This window comes from Panicum virgatum, chromosome 1K (assembly GCF_016808335.1).
Source record: "Panicum virgatum strain AP13 chromosome 1K, P.virgatum_v5, whole genome shotgun sequence".
Taxonomy (NCBI): Eukaryota; Viridiplantae; Streptophyta; class Magnoliopsida; order Poales; family Poaceae; genus Panicum; species Panicum virgatum.
The window spans coordinates 3509300-3534534 of NC_053136.1; the positions used below are offsets into that span (position 1 = coordinate 3509300).

The 25235-nt window shown below is 48.3% G+C and overlaps 2 protein-coding genes across 2 annotated transcripts; both read right to left on the minus strand.

Annotated features, from left to right (window-relative positions):
• Positions 1 to 11467: 11467 nt before the first annotated feature.
• LOC120647964 lies at positions 11468 to 12166 on the minus strand. The gene has a single exon (XM_039924762.1). It carries the CDS (start codon positions 12164 to 12166, stop codon positions 11468 to 11470), a length of 699 nt encoding a protein of 232 aa, XP_039780696.1.
• A 2849-nt stretch (positions 12167 to 15015) lies between these two features.
• Positions 15016 to 23711, minus strand: LOC120645971 (cycloartenol synthase). The gene is made up of 18 exons (XM_039922694.1): positions 23340 to 23711; positions 22155 to 22340; positions 21757 to 21846; positions 21488 to 21682; positions 21313 to 21397; positions 20791 to 20957; positions 19630 to 19818; positions 18724 to 18837; positions 18437 to 18559; positions 18233 to 18355; positions 17870 to 17968; positions 17520 to 17576; positions 17231 to 17277; positions 17010 to 17153; positions 16741 to 16918; positions 16073 to 16153; positions 15906 to 15989; positions 15016 to 15595 (listed from the first exon to the last, which is right to left on the minus strand). The coding sequence occupies exons 1-18, from the start codon at positions 23529 to 23531 to the stop codon at positions 15476 to 15478; spliced, it is 2274 nt and encodes a 757-aa protein (XP_039778628.1). The 5' UTR covers positions 23532 to 23711; the 3' UTR covers positions 15016 to 15475.
• Positions 23712 to 25235: the final 1524 nt, after the last annotated feature.

Below are 25235 nucleotides of genomic sequence, written 5' to 3' on the forward strand. Positions count from 1 at the left end.
TAGGGATTTGAAGAAATCAGTATGCTAGGTTGCATAAAGGGAAAATAAAGTAAATTATAGCTCAGCACAAAATAGAACACACCAGGACACACAAACCGGTGGTGCAATATAGGAAGGGATCTGAACCAAATTGAAATCAGTTTACTTAAACCTGTAGGCTATAGCAAATCAGTTCAAAGGGTTATTATGGATCAAAGATCTGTTGGCTAGTATCAACAGTTCTATTCAAACTTTTGGGCCCCATGTCTACATTTAGAAAAATGTAACTTGGATCCATCTAGTATTAATCACAATATTTGTTAGACATTGGTCAATGAAGGGAACTACAGCAATAGTATTTACTGAAGGAAAGAAAGCATCGCACCAAAACAAGTTGTAAAAGTTTTTTTAATCCAAAATCCAGAATATTTGCCATTTTGCAAAAGCAGGTCCAGCCTATTGGTGTATATTGAGCCCATGTGTATAGAGGCCCATCTAGAGGTCCATGTATAGGAATTATATATACCCACCCTTCTAGGGTTGGAGTAATACATCTATTATTCCTTCCTACATGATATCAATAGCCTAGGGTTTCCTCCTCTCTCTCTCCCTCCCATCCAGCCCGCAGCTGCCGCCGCCGCCGGCCCCCTCCCTTCCCCTCTCCTCCTTCCCTCCCCTCCCTTCCTCCTCCTTTGCTCCGAGCGCCCCTTCCTCTGCTTTGGGCTCCACAGCAGCCTGGGCCGCCGGCCCCTCCTCTGCTTCGGGGGCCGGTGCCGCCTGGGATCGCCGGGGGCCCCTGCCCGCCGCCGCCGCTACCGCAGCAGCCGGTGGTGCGAGCGCGGGCACGCCGGGCGCGCTGGGCGCCGCCGCCTGGCCCCAGATCCAGCCGCCCCCTCCCCTACCCTCCTCTTCTGCCGCTGCCCGGCCGGCCGCCGAACCCTCTGCAGCCGCCGCCTGGGCGGCCGCTGCCAGTCCTGGCGCCGCCGCCTGGCGCTCTGCCGCCGCCGCTGCGCCCTGGCGCCGCCGCCTGGCGCTCTGCCGCCGCCGCTGCGCCCTGGCGCCCCCCGGCTGCCACTCTGGTCGCCGTCGCGCCGGCGCCGGGGGCCGTTGCGAGTGCTCCCGCTGCGGATCCGGGCCTGCTGCACGGCCCAGCGCCCGATCCAGACGCCGCTGCTGGAGGGGATGCAGGCGCAGGAGCCGATCCGGCCCTGCTGTACGCCCCAGCGTCCGATCCAGCCGCCGCCGCCGATCCCGCGTGGTCCGGCCTCGGGATGGCGCCCGCGGATGCGCCGCTCGCCGCCGCCGCTCTCGCCGCCAAGTCGAAGGCTTCGGCGGCTCAGGAGCGGGTTCGCGTGGCAGCCCTCGGATGGGAGCGCGAGCGCGCCACGGCCGACACCCTCGCTCTCCGGGTCGCCGATAGCGCTACATCCGCGTCTCCTCCGGCCAGCCCGTCGACCCCGAGCACGGCGCCTCTTCCTCCCACCAGGCCCCGGCCGCTGGATCTGGAGCCCGGTACGACCCGACCGACCCCATGGTCGCCTAGCTCCACCTTCAGGCCGCCGGCGTCCAGAACATCAAGGCCCTGGTCTCCGTCCTCCTCGACCCCGCGTCCTCCTCCTACGGCCGCTGGCGGGACCAGGTCCTCACCCTCCGCTGATACGCCCTCGACGACCACGTCCTCGTTGACTCGCCGATCGAGGCGCGGGACGTGGCGTGGCTGCGCCTCGACAGCGTCGCCATGTCCTGGATCTTCGGGACCATCTCCCTAGATCTTCAGGACCTCGTCAGGACCCACAGCGGCACCGCGCGGCAGGCCTGAGTGGCAGTTCCTCGGCAACGCCGAGTACCGCGCCCTCCAGCTCGACGCCACCTTCCGCACCTTCGTGCAGGGGGACCTCTCCGTCGGTGAGTACTGCCGGCGGATGAAGAGCATGGCCGATGCTCTTCACGACCTCAAGGATCCGGTGTCCGATCGGGTCTTGGTGCTCAATGTCCTGCCGGGCCTGAGCAGCACCTACGACCACCTGAAGAGCTGGATCGCCCGCCAGAGGCCCTTCCCCACCTTTCTGCAGGTCCGGGACGACCTCGCCCTCGAGGAGATCACCCGGGGTCTCGCGCCCGGATCGTCCCCGCCCACCCCCGCCGCGCTCGTTGCTGCTCCACCGGCCTCCTCCGCTTCTCCACTCTTAGCGCCGTCCTGGACCCCGCCCGCTCAGCCCAGCCAGCAGCCGACCTGGCCTGGGGGGTGGGACCAGGCCGCTCTAACGCAGTCCTTCAGCACCATAGGACTGACGCCGCCGGCCAGCACCGAGTGGATCGCCGACTCGAGTGCCTCGTTCCACACCACTCCTGATGCCGATATCCTCTCTTCTGTCCGACCCCCACACCCCTTTTTTCCTTTTTCTATCATGGTTGGTGATGGGTCTTACCTTCCTGTCACCGCCGTGGGTTCTGCTCCTCGTCTTCCTAATGTTCTTGTTGCTCAAATGGTTCACAACCTTCTTTCTATTCGCCAGTTTACTGCTGACAACTCCTGTTCTATCGAATTTGACTCCTCTGGTCTTACTGTGAAGGATTCGGCTTCCCGGCGTCCGCTCCTCCGATGTGACAGCCCGGGGCCCTTTACACTCTTCGGCTTCCTGCTTCCGCTGCCTCGCCTTCGGCTTCTTCGTCTACTGCTTTTGCCGTGACGCATTCTTCCACCACCTGGCACCGCCGGCTTGGTCACCCCGGTCGCGACGTTTTAGCTTAGCTCAGCTCAGCCGTAGTACCGATGTTCCATGTACTAGGGCTCCTGCTGAGCACCTCTGTCATGCGTGCCAGTTAGGTCGTCATGTTAGACTTCCGTTTTCTTCTTCTTCTTCGCATGCTGCGCATGCTTTTGATCTGATTCACTGTGACCTGTAGACATCTCCTGTACTCAGCATGTCTAGCTATAAATATTATCTGGTCATTGTTGATTTTTCTCATTACTCTTGAACTTTCCCTTTGCGCGCCAAGTCTGAGACCTTCCTCACCCTCCTCCACTTCTTTGCCTGGGTGTCCACTCAGTTCGGCCTCACCGTTAAGGCCGTCCAGTGTGACAACGGGCAGGAGTTCGATAACTCCACCTCCCGATCCTTCTTCCTGTCTCGGGGTGTTCAGCTGCGTATGTCTTATCCGTATACCTCTCCTCAGAACAGCAAGGCTGAGCGGATGATTCGCACGACGAACAATGTCGTGCGCACCCTTCTGATCCAGGCTTCTCTGCCCCCGCGCTTCTGGGCTGAGAGCCTCCACACCGCCACCTACCTGCTCAACCGCCTTCCGTCCACTGCTTCTCCTGCTCCCACACCTCGCTACGACCACCTTCGGGTCTTCGGGTGTGCGTGTTACCCTAACACCTCCGCCACCGCTTCTCACAATCTGGCGCCCCGCTCGACTCGTTGTGTGATCCTCGGGTACTCTGACCACAAGGGGTACCGATGCTTTGACCTCACCTCTCGCCGCGTTCTGATCTCCCGACACGTCCTCTTTGAAGAGTCAGATTTCCCCTACTCCACCTCCTCCACACCTTCTCCTAACCCCGAGCTGGAGTCTTTGTTTCCGATTGACCCGGTGGTTCAGCCATCGTTACATGTCTGTCCTTTTTCTGCAGGTTTTTCCGGCACACCGGCACCGCTTCCGGTGATCCTTGCTGCGCCGAGCGTGGCCCCGGTGCCCGCGGTCGCGCCACGCGCGGCCTCCGGACCTCCGGTCGTGCCGCGCGCGGACCCGGTGTCTCCCGCTGCGCCACGCGCGGCCCCGGTGCCTTCCCCTGCACCCGCGCGGTACGCTCAGCCGGTGCAGGTGTATCGGCGTCGCTCGGCGCCGACCCCAGCACCGCAGCGGTACGCTGAGCCGGTGCAGGTGTATCGGGCCTCCTGCTCTGGAGCCTCCTGCGACGCCGACGCCGGAGCCGTCGCCGCCTCCTTCGGCTCCCTCTGGAGCCGAGCCGGAGGTGTACCACCCGCCAGTCATCCATCGGGATCCTCGGCATATCCATCCCATGGTGACTCGGCGGATGGCGTCTCAGGCCGCGACTCTCTCCGCCACCGAGGGAGAGCCGCGGGTCTCTGGTACCCTCCTCTGTCCGCGACGCCTTGGCAGATCCTCACTGGCGTCGCGCGATGTAAGAGTACGCGGCTCTTCTTGCCAACCAGGCGTGGGACCTCGTGCCGCGTCCGTCTGGTTGCAATGTGGTGACTGGCAAGCGGATCTGGACGTATAAGCGTCGGGCTGATGGCACATTGGAGCGCTACAAGGCTCGCTGGGTTCTCCGGGGGTTCACTCAGCGGCCTGGTGTGGACTATGATGAGACCTTCAGCCCAGTTGTGAAGCCCGCTACGGTGCGCACGGTCCTCTCACTTGCGCTCTTGGCCTGTGCACCAGCTGGACGTGAAGAATGCGTTTCTTCACGGCACTATCAGAGACTGTCTACTGCTCTCAGCCAGCGGGATTTGTGGACTCGAGTCGTCCGGATATGGTCTGCCGGCTCAACAAGTCTCTATGGACTGAAGCAGTCTCCTCGGGCTTGCTACTCTCGGTTCGCCACGTTCTTGCTGACATTGGGGTTCACCGAGGCCAAGTCTGACACGTCTCTCTTCGTCTACTGCCGTGGGGATGAGGCTGCATATCTGCTGCTCTATGTCGATGACATTGTGCTCACAGCCTCCAGTCAGCAGTTGCTTCAGTGTCATTTCCTCTCTGCAGCAGGAGTTTGCTATGAAAGATATTGGTCAGCTCCACCACTTCTTGGGCATCACTGTGGAGCCTCGCCCGTCTGGTCTTCTACTTCACCAGCGGCAGTACGCACTTGATATCCTGGAGCGGGCTGGGATGACTGATTGCAAGCCCTGCTCCACTCCTGTCGACACTCAGGCGAAGCTGTCTGCTGATCTGGGTGATCCGGTGGCTGATCCTACGGCCTACCGGAGTCTGGCCGGCGCGTTGCAGTACCTCACCTTCACCAGGCCGGACCTCACCTACGCTGTCCAGCAGGTCTGTCTCCATATGCATGATCCCCAGGAGTCACACCTTGCTGCGCTAAAGAGTCTCCTCCGCTACGTCCGTGGCACAGTGGACCTCGGCTTGGTGCTTCACCGCTCGTCCTCTGCTGAGCTGGTGGTGTACACCGACGCTGACTGGGCTGGCTGCCCGGACACTCGTCGCTCCACCTCCGGCTACGCCGTCTTCCTTGGTGGCAACCTGGCCTCCTTGTCGTCCAAACGGCAGCCAGTTGTCTCCCGCTCCAGTGCTGAGGCGCAGTACCGGGCTGTCGCTAACAGCGTGGCGGAGGCGTCCTAGCTACGACAGCTCTTGGCGGAGCTCCACAGCCCGCTCGCCAAGAGCACGCTCGTCTACTACGACAACGTCAGCGCCGTGTATCTCTCCACCAACCCCGTCCAGCATCAGCGGACGAATCATGTGGAGATTGACCTGCACTTCGTGCGCGACAGAGTCGCCATCGGCGATGTTCGGGTACTCCATGTCCCGACTACCTCCCAGTGATGTGAGGCTCACCCGCCCGAACTTCACGGAGAAGACGGGACCCACTCGACCGACCAACCCGGAGGAAGTGGTTGACCGATCCACGAGGCGCAGATCTCCTCGAAGTCCTCCGGAACGCATCCTGCTAAAAATATATTACGACAAGCCTGAGTATTCTAATACTCAGCAAGACTTACCCGTCCATGGGTATACTTAGCCCATTATCTAGACATGCAAAGCTGTTTGGCTCTGGAGTTATTTTGCTGAAAAGCTGCTAATATTGAATCCTTACTTTCAATATTTTAGTGCCAATTAAGTTGACCGCTATAACTTAGGTTTGCCTAGTTCTCTAGAGCATACATGATTGAACACATTAATCTTTAGTAACATACAACTCCATTCTTCCATTCCAGTCTCATTCCACTTCTTTACTATGATGCGACGAAGTGACCAAGGTTCTCATAACCGCGAGTCACGGCGAATCGATCCGATTTAACCTTGCAAGGTGGACCTAACACACTCGTGACATATAGGCCCCGTCGGACCCTACGTGGCAACCCTTCACATATGCACACCGAACAGCCGAACTACCCTGCGACCCGGGACTGCCAGCCCCACCGATACCAACGATGGGTCAGCCATGAGTTTGTATACTAGCTCCACTGGTGAAGACAGTATCAAGTCCGCCTACCGGTGCACATATGGTACTGAGCTTACCGGTTTCGCTACCTCCTACTCCCGACATGTGGTTAGTACTGTTCAAACTTGGTCAGCACAGCCAGCAACGGTACAGTCCTCAATCGACACAGGCGGAGACTCAACTTTCCTTTATTCCACAGTCATGTCCAGCTTTCTCTCCGCCCGGTCTTCATTTCCATTCTCATAGCATTATTCTCATATAACTGTCTGAAGTAACAACCATATATCTCGCGGGTGACAGGAAATCACCCGTCTTCTACCGAGTTTACTTAGCATAGCAGTGCTAGCGATAACTGAACTAGTAAAGACACTGGGTATCCAAGATTATGCATCTATGGTTCCAATCAATTCCTTGAACGTAAATGCACAATACTTTAAATATAACATGGAGTAATTAAAATAAGTGTCATGCTCCGGGGCTTGCCTTGCCGGTCAGCGGGGTTAGCGACTTCTGGATCTGGCTCGACGGCTGCTTCGGCTCGTGGTTCCCCTGCTTGCGGCTCCTGGATCGGCTCGGCGACCAACTCGTAGACGGCTTCGCTCGTGACGTCTACACGTATGAAAAAGGATGCCATGCAATAATTAAAATGGTGCAATGAAATGACACAAGCGTTCATGATGCAATGAGTACACCGAGAGAGATTATTTGGCAGCGCAAAAAGGAAAACTACGGCTAGGAGCGAAACACGTGCAGGAACTCAACTTGCCGACATGAATAAAGTAGCAACATTTCATTAGCATGAAAAATACATTGACAACACATGCAAGAAAAATTTATTAACTTTTATTGCAAAAAGGAAACATTTATTTTTGCCCTAGCAAAATAAACTGAGCAACAATAGATCCACAAACACGCACATAGGCTATGCACCTGAAAATTTTTCAATGAACTACACATACAAAAATTAATTTACTGAATAAATTTCATAATTTTTAGAGCAGCGGAACAACCGGTATTAAATAAACTAGCTTAAACGCAAACTAAATTCTTAGTAGGGCAAAAGTGACATTTCACATGCCTGAGTATTTTTCCTCTGAAGATCTTGATCTAAGAAACCCAACAAAATTTAGTTTGCATTTTTCACATTTTCCTATATTTTTCTAAACATTTTCAAAGTTTTCAGCCGAATAAATAAATAAATATGGAAAAAAAAGAGGGGGCTGACGACTGGGCCCCACCGGTCAGGGAGCCCAGCCCGCCCCTTCCCCTGTTTTGCTCGCGCCACAGCCGGCGCGCGGCCAGGCGGCTCGCGGCGGCGCTCCCCGCGCCGGCGGTGGCCGACCGGCGGTGCTGTTTGGCCGGGCTGCGGCCAGGGCGACCGAGCGGCAGCGGGGCGCGCGCGGGGTGGGGCGGAGGCGCACGCGGGGCGGCAGCGGCGCGCAAGAGCAGGGCAGCACCAGCGCCGGCATCCATGGAATCCAAGGGGGAAAAGGTCAGGGAGGAGGAGGTCGCGAGGAACCTCACCGTGCGCTCAAATCGAGCTAAGGAGGGCCGGGAGAGGAAGTTCGACGGGAGGGGGCGGAGCTCCGGCCGCCAACCATGGCGGCCGGCCGGCGCAGGGCCGATTCGGCCGGGGAAACGGCACGAACGGGCTCAGAGAGGGGCAGTGGAGGTTGAGGGCGAAGTTATTCGGCTTGGGGCGCGAGGAATCGAAACGGAGCGGCGAGGGGGTGGTCGGAGCGGCGAACGGCGACGAGCTCCGCTCGTGCTCGGGCTCGGCTTGACGAGGACGAAGGGGATAGAAATGGATAGGGATGGCGCTGGGAGCGGATAAGGCGGCGCACACGGCTGGCGAGGATCGTCAGTGTGCGCGACGCGTGGAGTCGCCAGCACATCGCCGGTCGCGGTACGGGCAAACACAGTGACAAACAGTGTAGCACAGAGATCGTTTTGACTAGTTTTGACCGGACTTTGACCAATTGAAACTCAAAATTCCATATAGAACTTGAAATTTGGCCAAAATAAAAGTTGTAGAGGAAGAAAAGATCTACAACTTTTGTTTTGGGCGAAAGTTGATTTGAGGCTCGGATTAGGGAGAAAAACGAGATCGAACGTAGCGAAGTCGAAAGTTACTATGCGAACTCGATTAGCGCTAATGACAGAGATTAGCCTCGATTAGCGATTAAGCACGATATTAGCGTCAAAATTAACGCCGGGGTGTTACACCTGGTCGGATCAGCAAGAGGAAGACCATCCGATGGCTTCAAATGACTAGTTTTGACCGGACTTTGACCAATTGAAACTCAAAATTCCATATAGAACTTGAAATTTGGCCAAAATAAAAGTTGTAGAGGAAGAAAAGATCTACAACTTTTGTTTTGGGCGAAAGTTGATTTGAGGCTCGGATTAGGGAGAAAAACGAGATCGAACGTAGCGAAGTCGAAAGTTACTATGCGAACTCGATTAGCGCTAATGACAGAGATTAGCCTCGATTAGCGATTAAGCACGATATTAGCGTCAAAATTAACGCCGGGGTGTTACACCTGGTCGGATCAGCAAGAGGAAGACCATCCGATGGCTTCAAATGAAGGTGAAGTTCCATAGGATTAGCAGCAGTCCGAGTGTCAGTGAGACCAGAACGAGCAAGTAGATCTTGAATATACTTGGACTAAGAGAGATAATAGCCAGCAGCAGTTGATTCAATCTCAATGCCAAGAAAATAGCTGAGTGAGCCCAAGTCAGACATCATGAATTGGTCACAAAGACGGTCTTTAACAAAAGCAATATATTCTGGATCATCTCCAGTGATCAACATATCATCAACATAAAGCAGAATTAAAGTGCGACCACGTGAAGAGGTGTGAACGAACAGAGCTGGATCATGGTCACTAGGAGTGAAACCTGCAGCACTAACAACCGAACTGAACCTCCCAAACCAGGCCCGGGGTGCTTGCTTGAGGCCATAAAGAGCACGCCGAAGATGACAAATATATCCAGGAGGAATCTCAACCCCTGGTGGTGGATGCATATAAACATCCTCTTGCAAATCACCATGAAGAAAGGCATTCTTAACATCCACTTGAGAGATGGTCCATGACCGAGCAGCAGCAACAGCAATAAGAGTACGAACTGTAGTCATATGAGCAACAGGAGCAAACGTCTCATAATCACGACCATACGACTGTTGGAAACCCCGAGCAACTAGACGAGCTTTGTACCTCTCAATAGAGCCATCAGCTTTGGTTTTAACCTTGTATACCCACTTGCAGGTGATAGGAACAACATTAGGAGGCAATGGAACAACCTCCCAAGTACCTGTGCGGTGTAAGGCATGAAGTTCAGCAGACATGGCATCTTGCCAAACATGGAGGTTAACTGCTTCCTGATAAGAAGGCTCACAAACAGCACCAGCAGTGGGAAAACCATATCAATCGGGAACATGAATATTAGAACGATCCCTGAGGTCATAAAGCAGTGTGGGGATAGGAGAAGCATCGTCTAAGGTAGGGCTGGAGGTAGGAGAAGGAACACGAGGACGACGACTATAGTGAAAAGGAAAAGGAGTAACAGATGAAGGTGGGGACCGTGATGGTGGATCAGACAATGGAAGTGGAGGTGTTGGATTAAGTGGTGACTGTAGTACATGTGGAACGGCACAGGAGTCAGAAGGAAGAGGTGGAACCATATCGACAGAGGAAGTTGGTGGGGAAGGAGATAGGTGGGAGGAAGAGGAAAGAAAGGTGCTCAACAGATTTCGATGATGTAGGAGTGGAAGAGTGAAAATATGGCTTGTTTTCAAGAAAAGAGACATCACGAGAAAAACGAATACGACGAGCTGAGGGATCATAACAACGATAGCCTTTATGTTCAAGACTGTAACCAAGAAAAACACACTCAACGGATTGAGCTATCAGTTTGGTGCATTCACGGGATGGTAGAAGAACATAACATGTGTAGCCAAAAACACGAAGATGATCATATCCAGGAGGGGAGCCATGCAATACTTCTCCAGGGCATTTACCCTGAAGACGAGATGATGGTTGAAGATTGATGAGGTAGACAGCAGTAGATACAGCTTCAGCCCAAAAATGAGGGGGCACAAAAGAAGAAATGAGAAGAGTTTGTGCAGTTTCAACAATATGACGATACTTACGCTCAGCAACGCCATTTTGAGCATGAGCCTCAGGGCAAGAGAGTTGAGGCAAAATTCCCTCAAAAGAAAGAAACTGACGAAAAACTGTGGAAATATACTCCCCCCTGAATCAGAACGAAAAATACGAACAGGAGAAGAAAATTGAGTATGGACCATTTGAGCAAAAGATTTATAAATGGACAACAGTTCAGAACGGTGCTTCATGAAATAAATCCATGTATAGCGCGAGTAGTCATCAATAAAAATGACATAGTATTTGTGACCACCTTTGGAAACAAAAGGAGCAGGGCCCCATACATCCGAGTGTACAAGAGCAAAAGGTTGAGTAGCTGAATCTGTTTCCCTAACTTACAACCATTACATTCAAAAGAAGGATCAATAGGTACATGACCTAGAACACCCTGCTTGACTAAGGTAGACAACGTGAACCACACAAGTGACCTAAGCGATGATGCCATTGAGGAAAAGTAGCTGCAACAGAAGCTGATGACGATGATGTGACGGAAGACAATTGTGATGGAGGGGTTGGCAATCGAAGATGATCAAGGATGTAAAGGCCCGAGGAGCTCTTAAGGCGATGGCCAGTACCAAGAAGAGCTCGGGTTCGACGATCTTGAATAAAACAAGAGGTGTCATCAAAACCAATAACACAATTCAGATCAGCAAGTTGCCCAACAGAAATCAGATTCATGGAAAGTTTTGGGACAAGAGAAACATCAGAGACATCAAACTGAGAAGTGACAAGATTTCCTTGATGAGTAACTGTGCAAAAGGTACCATCAACAGTTTGAACAGAACGAGGATGAGAGATAAGCTGACAAGAATCCAACTGAGAGAAATTGGAAGTCATATGAAAAGAAGCTCCAGAATCCAACACCCAAAAATTAGTACCTGTATGTGATGGAGAGGACAAGGAACTAGCTGACATGTATGCACTGACAGGAGCAGAGATGGAACTGCTGCATTGCTGTTGGAACTGAGGTGCTGATTGCTGGTGTGCTGCTGCTAGGAATTGAAATGCTGTTGTTTGTGTGCCAGAAGAGGTTGTTCCCCGGCGTGAGGCAGAACGCTTGGCTCTCATTTCAGCCAGGAGGTGAGGATACTTCTTGAAACACCGCTCATCAGGATGATTTATCCTGCCACAATGGCTGCAAGGAGTCTTTTTAGAAGAGGCTGCTGCTGCAACTTCAGTAAACAGGGGGAGGAACACCTAGCACTGAATGCTGAGACACTGGTGAATTTGAAGTAAGAGTCTTAAGACGTGTCTCCTCAGCCAGGAGAGCAGATAATGTCTCAGACAGTGTAGGCAGAGTAGGTCGCCCCAAAAGCTGAACACGAATGGGTTCAAACTCAGATCGCAAACCCATCACAAAGTCAAACATAGTATTTTCTTGATCATACTTGTCTCTGGCAGTCCAAGAGGAGACACAATCCGTGCATAAGGAAGAAGGTTTGGGTACCATGGATGCAAGCTGGCTTGACAGCTTAGTGAAGGCAATGTAATACTCCTCAATTTCCATGTCCTGCTGTTGAAGATGATGAAGATTCTGACGAAGTGAATAGCGAAGGGCTGAGCTGCTTTGTTGATAGCGACCTTGCAGGTAGTTCCACATTGCTTTTGCAGTATTGTAATCCTCAAGACATAAGCGAATGCTCAGATCAGTATTCAGACAGATAGCTGCCATTACCCGATCATCTTGAAGACTCCAATCTTGGGCCGCTTTATCATTAACAGCAGCCACTGGGGGTTCATCAGTAAGATGTGAGGCAAGACCGATAGATCGAAGGAGCATCTTGAAAGAGAAAGCCCAATCTCTGTAATTTTGACCAGTGAGCTTCACATCCATAACGAGTGCACCAATGAAAACAGTGGCAGAGGAGGCCATAACAGCAGCAGAGGCGGCGTGCTGCACAACAACGTGCAGCACACCAGCAGGCAGCAGCCGCAGCTCGTGATCCCTGACAGGCAGAGGTCAGGGACCTGCAGCAGGAGAAGGCCGAGGACGCGCGGACGGAGGACGGAGGCGCGACGGGCGGAGCGGCACGTTCGCGGCGGGCGGAGTGGCGCGTCCTTGACGGGCGGGTGGCAGACGGGAGGGCAGCGACAAGCGGCGGAAGAGGAGGACAGGAAGGACGTCGACGACGAGGAGGACGAACGCCGGCGGATCCAATCAGCAGCAGGCTCGCCTGCGGAGAGAAGGTCCGAGCGGCGACAGGGGCGGCGGCGGCGACAGTGGAGGCGTGAGAACCATGCTCGATACCATGCTAGAGTCGAATGACCAGCTCAGATGTATTTCCATGAGTCTAGGTTACATATACAAGATATGGGCCGAATGGGCCATATGGCATATTGGGCCAAGGCCAAAGACTATATGTAAGCCTATATACATATTAACATGCAACACATGATTTACGTGGTGTATAGGTAAGTTTAACTTAGAATGACTCAAATTCAGATTGCCTAGTATGGATAAATATGTAGACCCCCCCCCCAAAAAAAAAAAACATGCAAATTAGTAGTAACTTTCTGGTTGCCTTAGATTAATTTTGGCAAGACCAAGATCACGTTGATTGTTGGTAACTTTATAATTAGGTACACCCTCCTCCATCCCAAGAGCGTGCTCTTCGAAAGATACTGGGAAGAAATATTTAACAAAGGCACACAACTAACTCTTTGGAATAGCACAACCTTACAAAAGGAAATAAAATTCCTTAAAAAACTTGACAGGATGCATCAGGACACTAACATGAAGCTTGACTTGTCTAAGAGGCTCAGGTGTCTTGACCCTCTGAATGAGCTCAAACACATGTAGCCATCAGGTTCCTGTACAAAGGAAACACCATACCTTTGATTGTTAGTCCTGATGTGTTGAGCTTGTTTAGTAAATTATCTTAAGTGTAGTGTAGGATACGTCCTGAGACGATGTAGAATGTACTATTGTCTAACCGGAGCTACATGCCTAGGATATTGTTTCTGTTATAGAATTCTATTTACAATGCCTGTTAAAAAGACTATTGTTTTGAATTTGGCAGGAAGTTACAACTATAGTCCTTATGCCTCTATTTGAAAGCTATATCTTGTGAAGCAATATTTATTGAAAGATAGCCAGCTTCCTTAAGTACTATTGGCATAGAAAGTATTCCAGTATCCAGAAATAGGTTAATCATCAAAGATGTTTTGCATTTGGGAACATACTTTAGAATTAGCAGAAGAACCACCTCATGAATACAACTTGTCAAAATTATACTATTGGAGCAACCAAACAAGTTCAAGTTTATCAGGAGTTAACACTATATAACCTTGGTTCCCTGTTAGTACCAGTTGTCCTTGTCATTTCATCGAGCAGCTCAAGGGTGTCCAGAAACATACCTTTGTTGGTGTAAGCATCATCGAGCATCAAGCTCCGCAAGGATGAGCCTCAGCCTGCACACAGACCAGTGCTTGGATATTGCTGTTGCGGGAGAAGAAGGAGCATACGGTAGTCAGCATCGGAACTGCTCGCGCTTGAGCTGGAACTGCGCGCACGGGCGCGGTGGAGGCCGGAGGCGCACAACGCGCTTGGGGTTCCGGATGCCTAAGATATTGCTTTGTGTGGATGAACTCAGTTGATTGAACCTCATGGGGAAACTATTTGGCAAACACAGGAATGAACTTCCTGGGGAGGCTCACCTGACGTGGAGCCGATGGCGAGGGTCTCGAGCCGGAGCAGATCGTCGGGGAGGCGAGGAGCTGCCGCGCGATGAGGCTTAGGAGGGGTGCGGCCTGAGCAGATCGTCGGTGAAAAAGGATGGAGACGGGACTCCTGCGCGCGGTTCAGCGCCGGGAAGGCACGGCAAGCGGCGCGGTGGAGAGGCACGCCGCGCGGGGGAGGCTGGAGGCGGTGCGGAGAAGCACGCCGCACGAAGCGGAACAGTAAGAACTACCAACCAGGATCCCTCCTTCGCCCCAAGAGGAAGACGAGCAGCAAATTCAACAATGGACCCAACAGAGGCGCTGCCCCCCTGGCGGCGGCGGGCTGTGGGCGTCGGGTGGGGGGAGGGAGGCGGCTGCGTCCCGGCGGCGCGGCAGGAGGCGCCCTCCCTCGGGTCCTCCTCGCTTCCGGTGAGGGGAACAGCGGAGCGGCGGCGGCAGCGGCGAGCGAGACGGGACGGGGAGGCAATGGCGGGAGGAGAGGCGCGAGGGGTCCCGGCGTCGTGTGGGGGAGGGAGGCGGGTCCGGACCGGCGGCGCGGCGCCCTCCCTCGGGTCCTCCTCGTTTTCCGGTGAGGGGGATGGCGGCGTCGGCGAGCGAGAAGGGAAGACGACGGCAGTGCGAGGGGACGGTGGATCAGCGGCGTCGGTGAGCCAGACGGGGGAGCGAGGGCGGCGCGAGCGGGAGCGAGATTGGGGAGCTGGAACCTTCGGCGGAGCGTGAGCGTCGGCGTCGGCGAGCGAGACGGGAAGGCGAGGGCGGTGGATTAGCGGCGTCGGCGATCCAGACGGGGGAGCGAGGGGGGAGCCAGAACTGGAACCGTCCTTTTTTTTTCTGAGTAGAGGAACCGTTCGCTTCGTGGGGCTTCTGTTTTTAGCGGTGGCCAGAACCACGGGGGAGGCAGAACCACGGGGGAGGTAGACTCACTTCGTTCTTTTTAGGTAGTAGTAGAATACTTTATTTAAATAATACTTCTATAAATAACAAGATTCTCTTTAGTGTGACTAGATCAAAGTTTAGCCACCCGTGGAAACAAATTGGACATAAATAATAAGCTTTCATGCATGTTTGTAGGGATTGGACTGCTTTTGCTTCTCCCAACATTGCTCAGGATTGACTCTGACATGAGAAAAATTGCATGGGCACAAGACATCTACCAGCCTTAACATTGCAAGAGCTGTGTCCAGATTTGTCTAAGTGTCCACCGTGCAACTCCAGATACATCTCGGGAAAAAAAAAACTCCAGATACATCTGTTGCACACAAACGGAGCAACAGAACCTATCAACTGACCTGAATCTAGCTACATTATTAACCACACTGAATATACATTATTTGGATTAGGATGGCAGCCCCTAAAGGTAGCTAATTATTCCAACTACTAGACTCAATCTCGCGGAAGCTGATTCACGAGACAGACCTCCCATTCAAGCAAGTAGCTAGCCAGCAAGGCGTGGCAAGGCGTGGCAAGGTAGAGTGACGACATAGAGCCATTAAGTGGGACACTACTGCTTGCCAGCGCCCAGGACTAGGCACCGGTACTCTCCCAGAGCCCAAATTGGGAAGATGTTCCTGTACTGCGAGTAACTGATCATGCAGTTCTTGTTGAAGACTCCAATGATCTCCTGTGTTATTTGCAGAAAAAAGTTATTCAGCATCTAAGAAAGGAAGTAATCAATGATGGGTTTAAAAGAAAAACTGAGATCCATGCAAACAGTGGTTAATCCTGGTCAGTAAACAAAATGAGATACCCAGAACAATGTTCATATATCCAAAAAAAGAGAGGAGATTACAAGCCGCCAATCAGGACACCAGCAACATATATATCTACAATATTCCGACCATTTTGCATCATGAGTGAAGTTTCATATTGATGACATATGAGATGGAACGATGCATCAGTGTTAGTATTTCTACAGATCGATTGTAACTTACTTGCTGAGGAAATTCTCCGTCCTCTGATTGCAAGTTGATCAAAACCCTCGCTGCTCGGTGTAGAGGTGTTGGATCTCTCTCAGCCTGTATGGATCAGTTTTAAGTACCATTCTGAATGTGCAAATTGTATTGGATTATCAAAAGCCACAAGCTAAAACAATGCAGACCTGTCCTGCGCCAATGAGTGCCAGCATGGCCCAACCAGTGTTCACAGCATGAGCCCGCTTGCCTTTGAGATTGGTGTAAACCTGAATGAGTGCAAATGAAAAGATGTTTAGTGCAATTGTCTTTCCAATTTCCAAGAAGGCAAGAATTATCACTGTACCATTGTTTTTTACTGACTAGCGGGTTAAGCATTCCAATATGGCAAGAATTATCAACTGCTACTTGTGTCGAACACTTCAGATAAATAATGTGCAAATATTAAACAGGTTTTATCTGGGCTTAGTGTCCAATGATGGTTAATTATGTAACTTTGGTACATTAAATATTTAAATCCAAGACCAGGTTGCACTAAAATCTTTAGTATAGTACACAGATGATGAAAATTAGAATAGACATACATAATACGGCAAGCAGAATTGCAAGTATATCCAGGATACTGGTAATGGTTACAACAACAACAACAACATAGCCTTTTTTCCCAAGCAAGTTGGGGTAGGCTAGAGATGAAACCCGAAAGAAATAAGTTCAAGGTTCAGGCACATTGATAGCTAGTCTCCAAGCGCTCCTATCCAAAGCTATCTCTTTAGAGATATTCCAATCCTTAAGGTCTCTATACTGGTAATGGTTAAGTGCTGTTAAATTGTAAAGAAACTGTTAGAAGTGAATTTACTTGGTCTTGAGACGACAAATAGCTTTCTCCCCAACCACCAGAAGGAAGCTCTTTTGATAACAGAAATTCGCACGCCTGTCTGATTGCAGGACTGTTCTCAAATGTCCTACCAGCAGCAACTAATCCCTTCACACCGAACCAAGTGCCGTAGGTGAAACAAACAGCCCAAGAGCCATACCTGTTGGGATACATTGGATCAAATAGAGAACAATGTAGAGCTATTTGGAGGCACCTTATAGAATAATATACAGTTTCTGTTAAATACTGACCATGAGCCGTCGCTTTTCTGAATACTCTCGATGAAACTAGCAGCTTTGCTGATACAGTTGTCAACCTCTTTCTTGCGGTGCCCCGGGTAGAGCTTTCTGAATGATGTCAGGGCCTGAAGTGCTGCTGATGTGCATTCAACATACCTGCCAAATGAGTATTATATTTTTTCCATTTTGTTTTAAACATAAAAATAAGCACAGGAAAAGTTATTGCATCTTACGGGTAATCAATCACAATGTCACCAAAGGTCTCAGCAGGATTAATAAGCTGAATAATTTAAGAAAGAATGTCAATATAGATGAAGAGTGAAGATTCGAGGAATGATGAATATTTTACTTTCAAAATGAAATATCTTATTAACCTGTATTTTATTCAATGGAAAACGGAAATAACTAAGAAAATTACTAGTGTCCTGATTAACTTGGCAATTGGCATTATATGATTCCAGTTACTTGGTTAACTTCCCATTTCAGATGAGAGCACAGCGACCCAAAATGGTTAGCACATACCTCCAGCCAGGCATAAGACCTTGTGAGTTCATATGTCGCAAAACCACCATTATCATTCTGTAAAGGTTAATACAAACTTATGAGACATGGTCCCTCTGACAGAAACATGCATGTGATTAATTCAAATCACAGATACATAAAACAATGGAATCAAAGAGAAACCGCTGAAAACATAAGTTCGATTTTAGTGTTCGATATAATATTTAAACAAGATACAAGGCGCTGCTTCCCTTTCAAGGAGTCTTGTTTTCCATATAATAAACATTTTTTACACAATTTCACATTGACTATTTCATCAAAAACTGATTCAACAGCAACAATTGAGAGTAAAAAAAATCAAAGGTACTTACCATATAAGACATCAGACAGCTGACAGCATCATAAAATCTATTAGCTTCCAGCGATTCGCCAACAATTTCAGGAGATATCTTTGATAACAATAATGAGGCCTGGCGTAAAGGAAAACAAAACATCAGATGCTTAAGTCAAATAATTATGACAAGATACTTAGCACTCTCAAGAATACTGGAACATAAATGATAAGGAACAAAACTAAGCCTCATCTCAAGTGAGAGCTAAAAATACCCATATAGTTTGGCAACAGTGAAAAAGTAGAGATGTTGAAAGAATAAAGAAAAATGTAGATCTCAAAAGGGAGAAAATTCAAACTTCAAAAGTATTTCCTTATTGATTTTTCTGATGATCTAACTCACCTTCAGTCCTTCTGCAGTGCAATCTGATATAGGCCAACCATGATCGGCAGTAGAGAATGGCCATGCACCTTTAGATGTGTGGCGGTACCAGTCATCCAGATTTCCAGGGCAGTCGTCACGAACCTTTCATAATAAATAGCCTTATCAGTACTGTAAATGAATCTGATGTTGAACCATATGGATGAAAAGGCATGTTGAATGTACCTGTGTATTCTTAATGTAGTCATGTGCTAGTTTAAGGGTGGGACCAAACTCTTCAATAAGGTTGGTAGCCACAATGGCTTGAACTGTGAAAGCTGTATCCCAAAGCTGGCTGCCATTATAACCCTACAGTGGAAAGATTCGACTAGATTGAAGATGCCAAAACAATTTGCCAATCCCATTAAGAGACAGTAAAGTATTTTATGTTGACAAGTTTGCTACTGCGGTAGCTACCTAATGGAAAGTTAATGAGGTAAAAGGAAATGGGCCACAAAACAAGAAATAATCACCTGCATCTTCATGCCATCTTCAGCAAGCCACAAGTAATCATAGACTCGCGGAATGTGGAGCTTGAATGCCTCTGAGTTTGGATCTTCAATCCAGCAAGCAAGCATATTTAATACCTGCATACGAATATACGATTTCTTGCAGCGATCAGTTGACCAACAACCAACATCAAGAAATAATCAAGAAATGTTATACTAATCCAATAATCAAGGTATACACTTCTGATAAACATTTCATAACCTACAAGCACATCATCAAATTTGCAGAAGGGAATTAAGTCAATATGCTCATGGCTGAGGAATCCAACTCATACATCAAGGCACTAACAGGAGGATTCTGAGTTTGTTAACATTACAAAAATGTTGGACATGAAAGAGAAAGAAAAGAAGTTCCACAATATGAAATTTAATGATTATTCAAGTAGTATTTTATTTGGCATAATCCTATGCTGTTCCAAAGGACTGTAGATTGCATGTACTGGATACTATTAGCAACATCACAAGTACTAGGCATAGAATACATGTTTCATCAAATACATGCTATAGCTCACAAGAAGTAATCATAGTGCGCGCGGTGGAAAACTGGCAATATTTAACAGAAAACTGAGGTTGGAATATTTTAAGTTCTCATAGACGGTTCAGGTGAAAGTAATGTGGGGAAGATGATACGGGAAGGCTTCATCACTGTAATGCAAGCACAAGCTGAAAGTTAGAGGAAGCACTGAAATCGCAAGTGCCTCAGCTTTTCTTTCTAATTGGAGAGCAAAAAAAAAATTATACTAAAGTTGCCAGCACATTGGCTTGTGATGCAACAAAGTTCTTCTGATGCTTGCAGTAAGAATAGGACAAGAAGACACCACTTTCTTTTGTAAAGGTTCAACAATCAATCAATCATAGTACTCAATTTACCTTGTTTACAGGACCAATGCAAATGTACCGAGTGTTCTCATCTTCATAGTGGACGTGCTCCGTGACAGTTTCCAGAGCTTTCTCTCTCAATTTGCTCCCAGGCCAATTCAACATAACTGGTTCAACAAATTTATGGAGCGTAGCCCATAAGACATCTTGAACGAATGGGTGCGGATAGTACAGATCTTCCTGCAGCACAAGGATATAAAAACTCTTTCAGACAGAACAATCAAGATCCCAAATGGACTTCTCACAGACAAAGGAAGATAAACATGAAAGTCCATATAAGCTTCCGTAAGTAAGCAACTTTTCAAATAACACATCATTTGCCAATCAATCAAATAGCACATCACTTGCCAATTAATGATTGCTATGGACAAAAGGGACTTCAACACAAATTTATGTGGAACTGTGAAAGATGGATCCTAAACTTACTGGCCCATCGGCGCTGATAAGTCGTTCTCCCTCCATTTGAAATTATAAGGCTTATTTTGTTTTGTTAGGCCTTTGACCAAAAACTCTAGTAATTCCTAATTTTTTGACACAAAATTGATATCACTAGATTTGTATTAAAAAAACTTATGATTATGCTGTTGTACCATAGAAACTAAATATTAGTATAGTAATATTGGTCAAAGCCTTGTCCGAATGAAATCAAATATGCCTTGTAAAAGAGTGGAGGGAGTAACACATGGTCTCACAGTTTACAAATAACTGTCAAGTTTGGTTTTACTACTCAAGTAAACAGAGGGGCTAGGGAGTATTTTCTCCAGCAAGAATTGCAGAATAGTCTTCCAATTATGAGAATACATGGAAAGAAATCTCTTTTGAGAGATAAAAATAAATCTCTTTAAGCTTCTTGACAGCTTATATATTTAATGCTGAGTTATGAGTACAAATCAAAGCCACAGTCTGCCAGAGAGATTGCTGATAAAGTATTATTTAGCACTTGCATGGCTACCACGAGGTTTTGTCAGCGGCAAAACATACTCTTCTGGCAGTGGGATTTCCAAAAAAAGGAATAAGGACAACCTTGACCTCACAAGATCAACTTGGGGACTAGTAGATAACTTCATGGCACCTCATGCAATGAACTTGTGCCACAATTTGGCCCATATTGATCGATTCCTATAAGAAAGGTTAAGCATAAATTTAACAAACCTTAGCACATTGATTGCGGGCCTTGTCCCAATCAATCTCGCTGTAAGGGTCTTTGAAGAGTTCCTTTCTTAATTCCAACACAAGTGGCGTGATTCGGCCGACAAACCTCTTCCCGTAAATGTAACACATTGGCAAATACACCATTCGGCAATGACACCACATCCTCCCTGCGAGACATAGTAATCCATCATAGAGAATCAGCAAGAGACAACGTAACAACCAAAAATAGACAACTGTTCAGAATGCGGCAAGCAAAGTAATTCAACCAATTAAAAATGAAAACAGATTGATTTATTACAAATGAAAAGAATTATGATATAAGATTGGTGGTGATCGTAATATTCAATTGTGGTCAAATAATTTTTTGTGAAATTTTTCAGCACATACTGTGCAGTGTATACAACCTTTTGGATTGAAATACCCCTGGACTCCAGCAAGCAGTATCAACTACCTCTGATAGAATGTACACATATACACCTATAAAACACTGGAGTTATGTACATGTATAAAAAGAAAGCAGACCTGGATGAAATGGCAGGATATATGGTAGCAGCCATACTTCTGGTGGCACAGGGTTGTTACCAGACCATTCGAACACACCAATTACCTTAAATAAGCCAGGGAATTAGAAGGAATTATACGGATCCAAGAAGATGGAGGCAGCTCATAAATAAATAAATAAGAGCAAATATCCTACCGAGAGCCAAAACTTTCCCCATGATGTTATAAATGTTGCTCCACCATGGTCTAAAATCCAGTTTCGACCTTTCTCCATGGCTCCATCTCCACTATCCGGTCCCTCTCCAAGCAATCTCAAAATAACATACGTCAGTGCTGAGCCGAACATGGTGCTTGGACCCTCTATATGCAAGCCCCAGCCGCCATCTTCATTCTACACTTGCATTGGCAAAAATTAGATTACTTTTAGCCACCACAGGGTTGCCAGAATTAGAAATGAATCCTTGCCTGATGATTATAAAGATATCGGCGGATCTCTTTCTGGTGTTCTGATGACATGACAGTGTTTAGTGCTCCAGTCACATACAATGTAATGATCTGGGTGAAGGATAAAACACAATTAGTAGCTTTCATACAGACCAAGAAACATGAAACATATTTTTCCTTATAATCTAAAATGAGATGTTTGCCAGTTCCTATTTTAGGAGGTAACCAAATTGGCAATCGCATTCAGTCTTAAAAGAAATTGGTGATCACATAGAAATAGAGACATAGCAAGTGAGAAAGAAGAATAGATCAACTTGCTCGTAACCACATGGCAAGATTAAATGCATTTTATTTGTAGAAACGCATATCCGAGTGAAGTAAGAAATTTCAACATATTGTGGTAGAGTTCAAGGAAGTACCAAGCCTGGCATAAGGAACATAGGGCCACCATAGTCCCCAGGCCAGTGTCCATCATGTGCCTGGAGAGTAGAAAAACGGCTGATTGCCCTTTTCAAAGTAGTTGCTACGGCTTCCTCCGTAACATCTTCATGCTCGTCCAGTTTGATTGCTGGAAGGTCCAGGTTAAGAGGATTTTCTTTAGCGAACTGCAGTATGCAAAAGAGAAGAAATGTTTCAAATTTACAGGGAAGTGGAGCACTGGAACAGGGACTGCATAAGAGAACATCATTTTAAAATTACAGAAAAATGAGGGAGAGTGAATCAATTAATTAACAAAAAAATGCTCCATGTCAACCCTTTCACATAGTACTAATATTTTCACGGAGACACTGGAAAAAGGTTACTGCAGTAAAGAGATCAAACAAAGCTGATACTGTAGTAGGTAACATTTGATTGCAGTGTGTAAAATAGAACAAATGTTATAAGTCCACAGGGAAGTGGAACAAAGCAGAGACATCAGAAGAAAACATGTCTTTTATGTTTACAGGGAACACTGAACACAGACATGAATTACATAATTCAAAACTCTCAGCACTCCATTTCTAGTCATTTTGCATGGTACAGGGAATATTACCAAGGGTAGTGAAAGGGTACTGTAAGTAAAAGAAACAAATTCGAGCAAGGCGTAGCTGATTTTACTGTGATGTGTGACGTTACATCCGGTTGCAAATTGCAAACTGAACAACGCCACACATTTAAAAGGTACCGACTGTATAATATAAAGTTAATAGCTAAAAGGAGCACATCCCCGGACTGAGACAGGACGAAGGCTGTGATACCGCTCTGCAACTGCAACCAGCGAGAGCCCGTCCTGGCTCACACACCGCGCATTAAAATCATCGAGAATCCCAAGACCACAAGTTTCGTTTCATCCGCCCCGCATTGAAAGCTAGCGGATGTTGAGGGATACGTCCCGTCCCGTCGACCCCACGAGAATCTGCCAAGTAGTAGGAGTACATCCGTAACGCCATCCCCGCCGCCTTTTCTAGTCGAACGCGCGGCGGAGCCCGACCACGCCACGACACCGCTCGCCCGATTGGCCGATCGAGACGGCGACATGCACGCCCAGCCGCAGCCGCGCGAGCGCGGAGGCGGCCCCATCGACGGCAGGCATTGCTAGTGGTAGCGGACCATCGGCTACGCACCTGGAGGCGCATGAGGAGGTCGGCGCTGTGCTTGAGGTCGTGCTTCCGCTCGACGAAGGCCCGGCGCGCGGCGTCGACGGCGGGGTCGGGCTCGGCGGCGGCGTCGAACTCCCAGACCTGGCGGCCGACGTGGCCGTTCTTCGTGCGCAGCCAGGGGTCCCCGCCCCCCTCCGCGATCTTCAGCCGCCACATCTCCTCCTCCCCCGCGCAATGCAGCAGCGCCGGCGGCGAAGGGGCGGCGCGAGATCCCGATCCGCGGCCCTCCTTCCCCGCTGGGGGCGCGGCTGCCCGGCTCGTGACGGCGAGGGGACAGGCTGGCCGGAGCAGAGCAGTGGAGGGGGGAGGCAGGGTTTGGTTTGGAATTCGGGTGGGGGTGGGTGGGGCTGCCGTTTTGTTGTTTGGATCCGCCGCGGCCCGTGCGGCGTGGCGGATCGTGGTGGGTGGGCCTGCCGGACGTGGGGGGTGCTCGTGGCGGGGCCCACGTAGCACGGGACCCTTTCCGAGGGCTGGCCCACGTCGCCGTGCGGCTCCGTTTGAAGTAGCACAAATAGTAAAAAATTTTGACTAATAATTAGAGGTACTAAATAAAAGCAATTTACAAAACTAACTCTACAACCTTGCGCTATTTTCGCGAGATAAACCTAATGAGACATTTGACGCACGATGAGATGATGGTTACTGTAACATTACTGTAGCAAATCATCGATTAATTACTGTCATTAGATTTATAGTGAAAAGTTACACCCATCCGTGAAAAAAATTTACAAATAAACTTTGTTCAGTACTTCATGTAAGAAAAGAATCTCACATACATTATGTGCTTGCTACACGTGCTACGCAAACTAGGGCCCATTTCGCCGTCGCATGCATTCCGGGCATCCACTGGAACTCTCCCGTCCCGTCCACTCGAGCGAGCGAGAGATTGATGCCGCCACGCTCAAAATAATAGGCGATCTGTCACGTCAAATCTCAATTCTCAATTACTCCCTCCATAAAAAAAAATATAAATCTCATTTCTCGAGGAGTCAAACTATTTTAATTTTGATCAAATGTATTCAAAAAATTACTAACATTTGTGTCTCCGTATTAATGTAGTATAGAAATATATTACATAATTAATCTAAAGATACTTATGCTGTAACACAAATATTAATATTATTTTGTACAAATCCGGTCAAACTTGAAATTTTTTGACTCCTCGAGAAACGAGATTTACATTCTTTTAGGGACGGAGGGAGTAGTGTGGACAAGCTACCCGCTACAAATATACTCCTTATACGTAGGGTATTTTGTTTATTATAACGCAAACTATTCTAAGTTTAGGAAAGAGTGAAATATTATTAATATCAAATAAGAATAATTAGATTTTTCATAATTTACTTATTCGATGTGTTAGATGCTAATATTCTTCTCTACAAATTTGATTAAATTTATAATAATTTTACTTAGGACAAAGCAAAAGGTCTTTTACTCGGCAAAAAAGGCAAAATATCTTTACATTTTAAGATGAAGGGAATATTTCTTTTTAGATAAAGGGAAATTCATGTCTTGAACATTCATAAGTGAATGCCTACGGCCTAGGGTGAAGGGAATAAATTTAATAATCAGTTTATCGTTATAATTGTTGTCTTTTGTTCTAACTTGACATGTGGTCAGAATTGGATCATAGCCACGTGTGAGAATATGAATAGCATGGTCTTTCAAAAAAAAGAAAGAATATGAATAGCATGGATAGCGGGAAAAGGTGATGAGTGGATCTAGCAAATTATGTGGTCGCTTGATTTATTTTACATGCTCCATGCCACCGTATTTTGAAACCTCGGGTTTAAGAAAGAGGGTAACATGGTTGCAAATCTCTTGCATGTAGATATAATCTTAAATTACATTTATTTAAGT

Excerpts from the sequence above, each read along its gene's own strand:
- LOC120647964 (XM_039924762.1), bottom strand. The coding sequence starts at position 12,166 with ATGGCCTCCTCTGCCACTGTTTTCATTGGTGCACTCGTTATGGATGTG.
- LOC120645971 (XM_039922694.1), bottom strand. The coding sequence starts at position 23,531 with ATGTGGCGGCTGAAGATCGCGGAGGGGGGCGGGGACCCCTGGCTGCGC. Across the intron at positions 22,341-23,339 it reads ACCTCCTCATGCGCCTCCAG|TTCGCTAAAGAAAATCCTCT; the intron begins GTGCGTAGCCGA and ends TGCATACTGCAG. Across the intron at positions 18,356-18,436 it reads ACTACATTAAGAATACACAG|GTTCGTGACGACTGCCCTGG; the intron begins GTACATTCAACA and ends TTATTATGAAAG.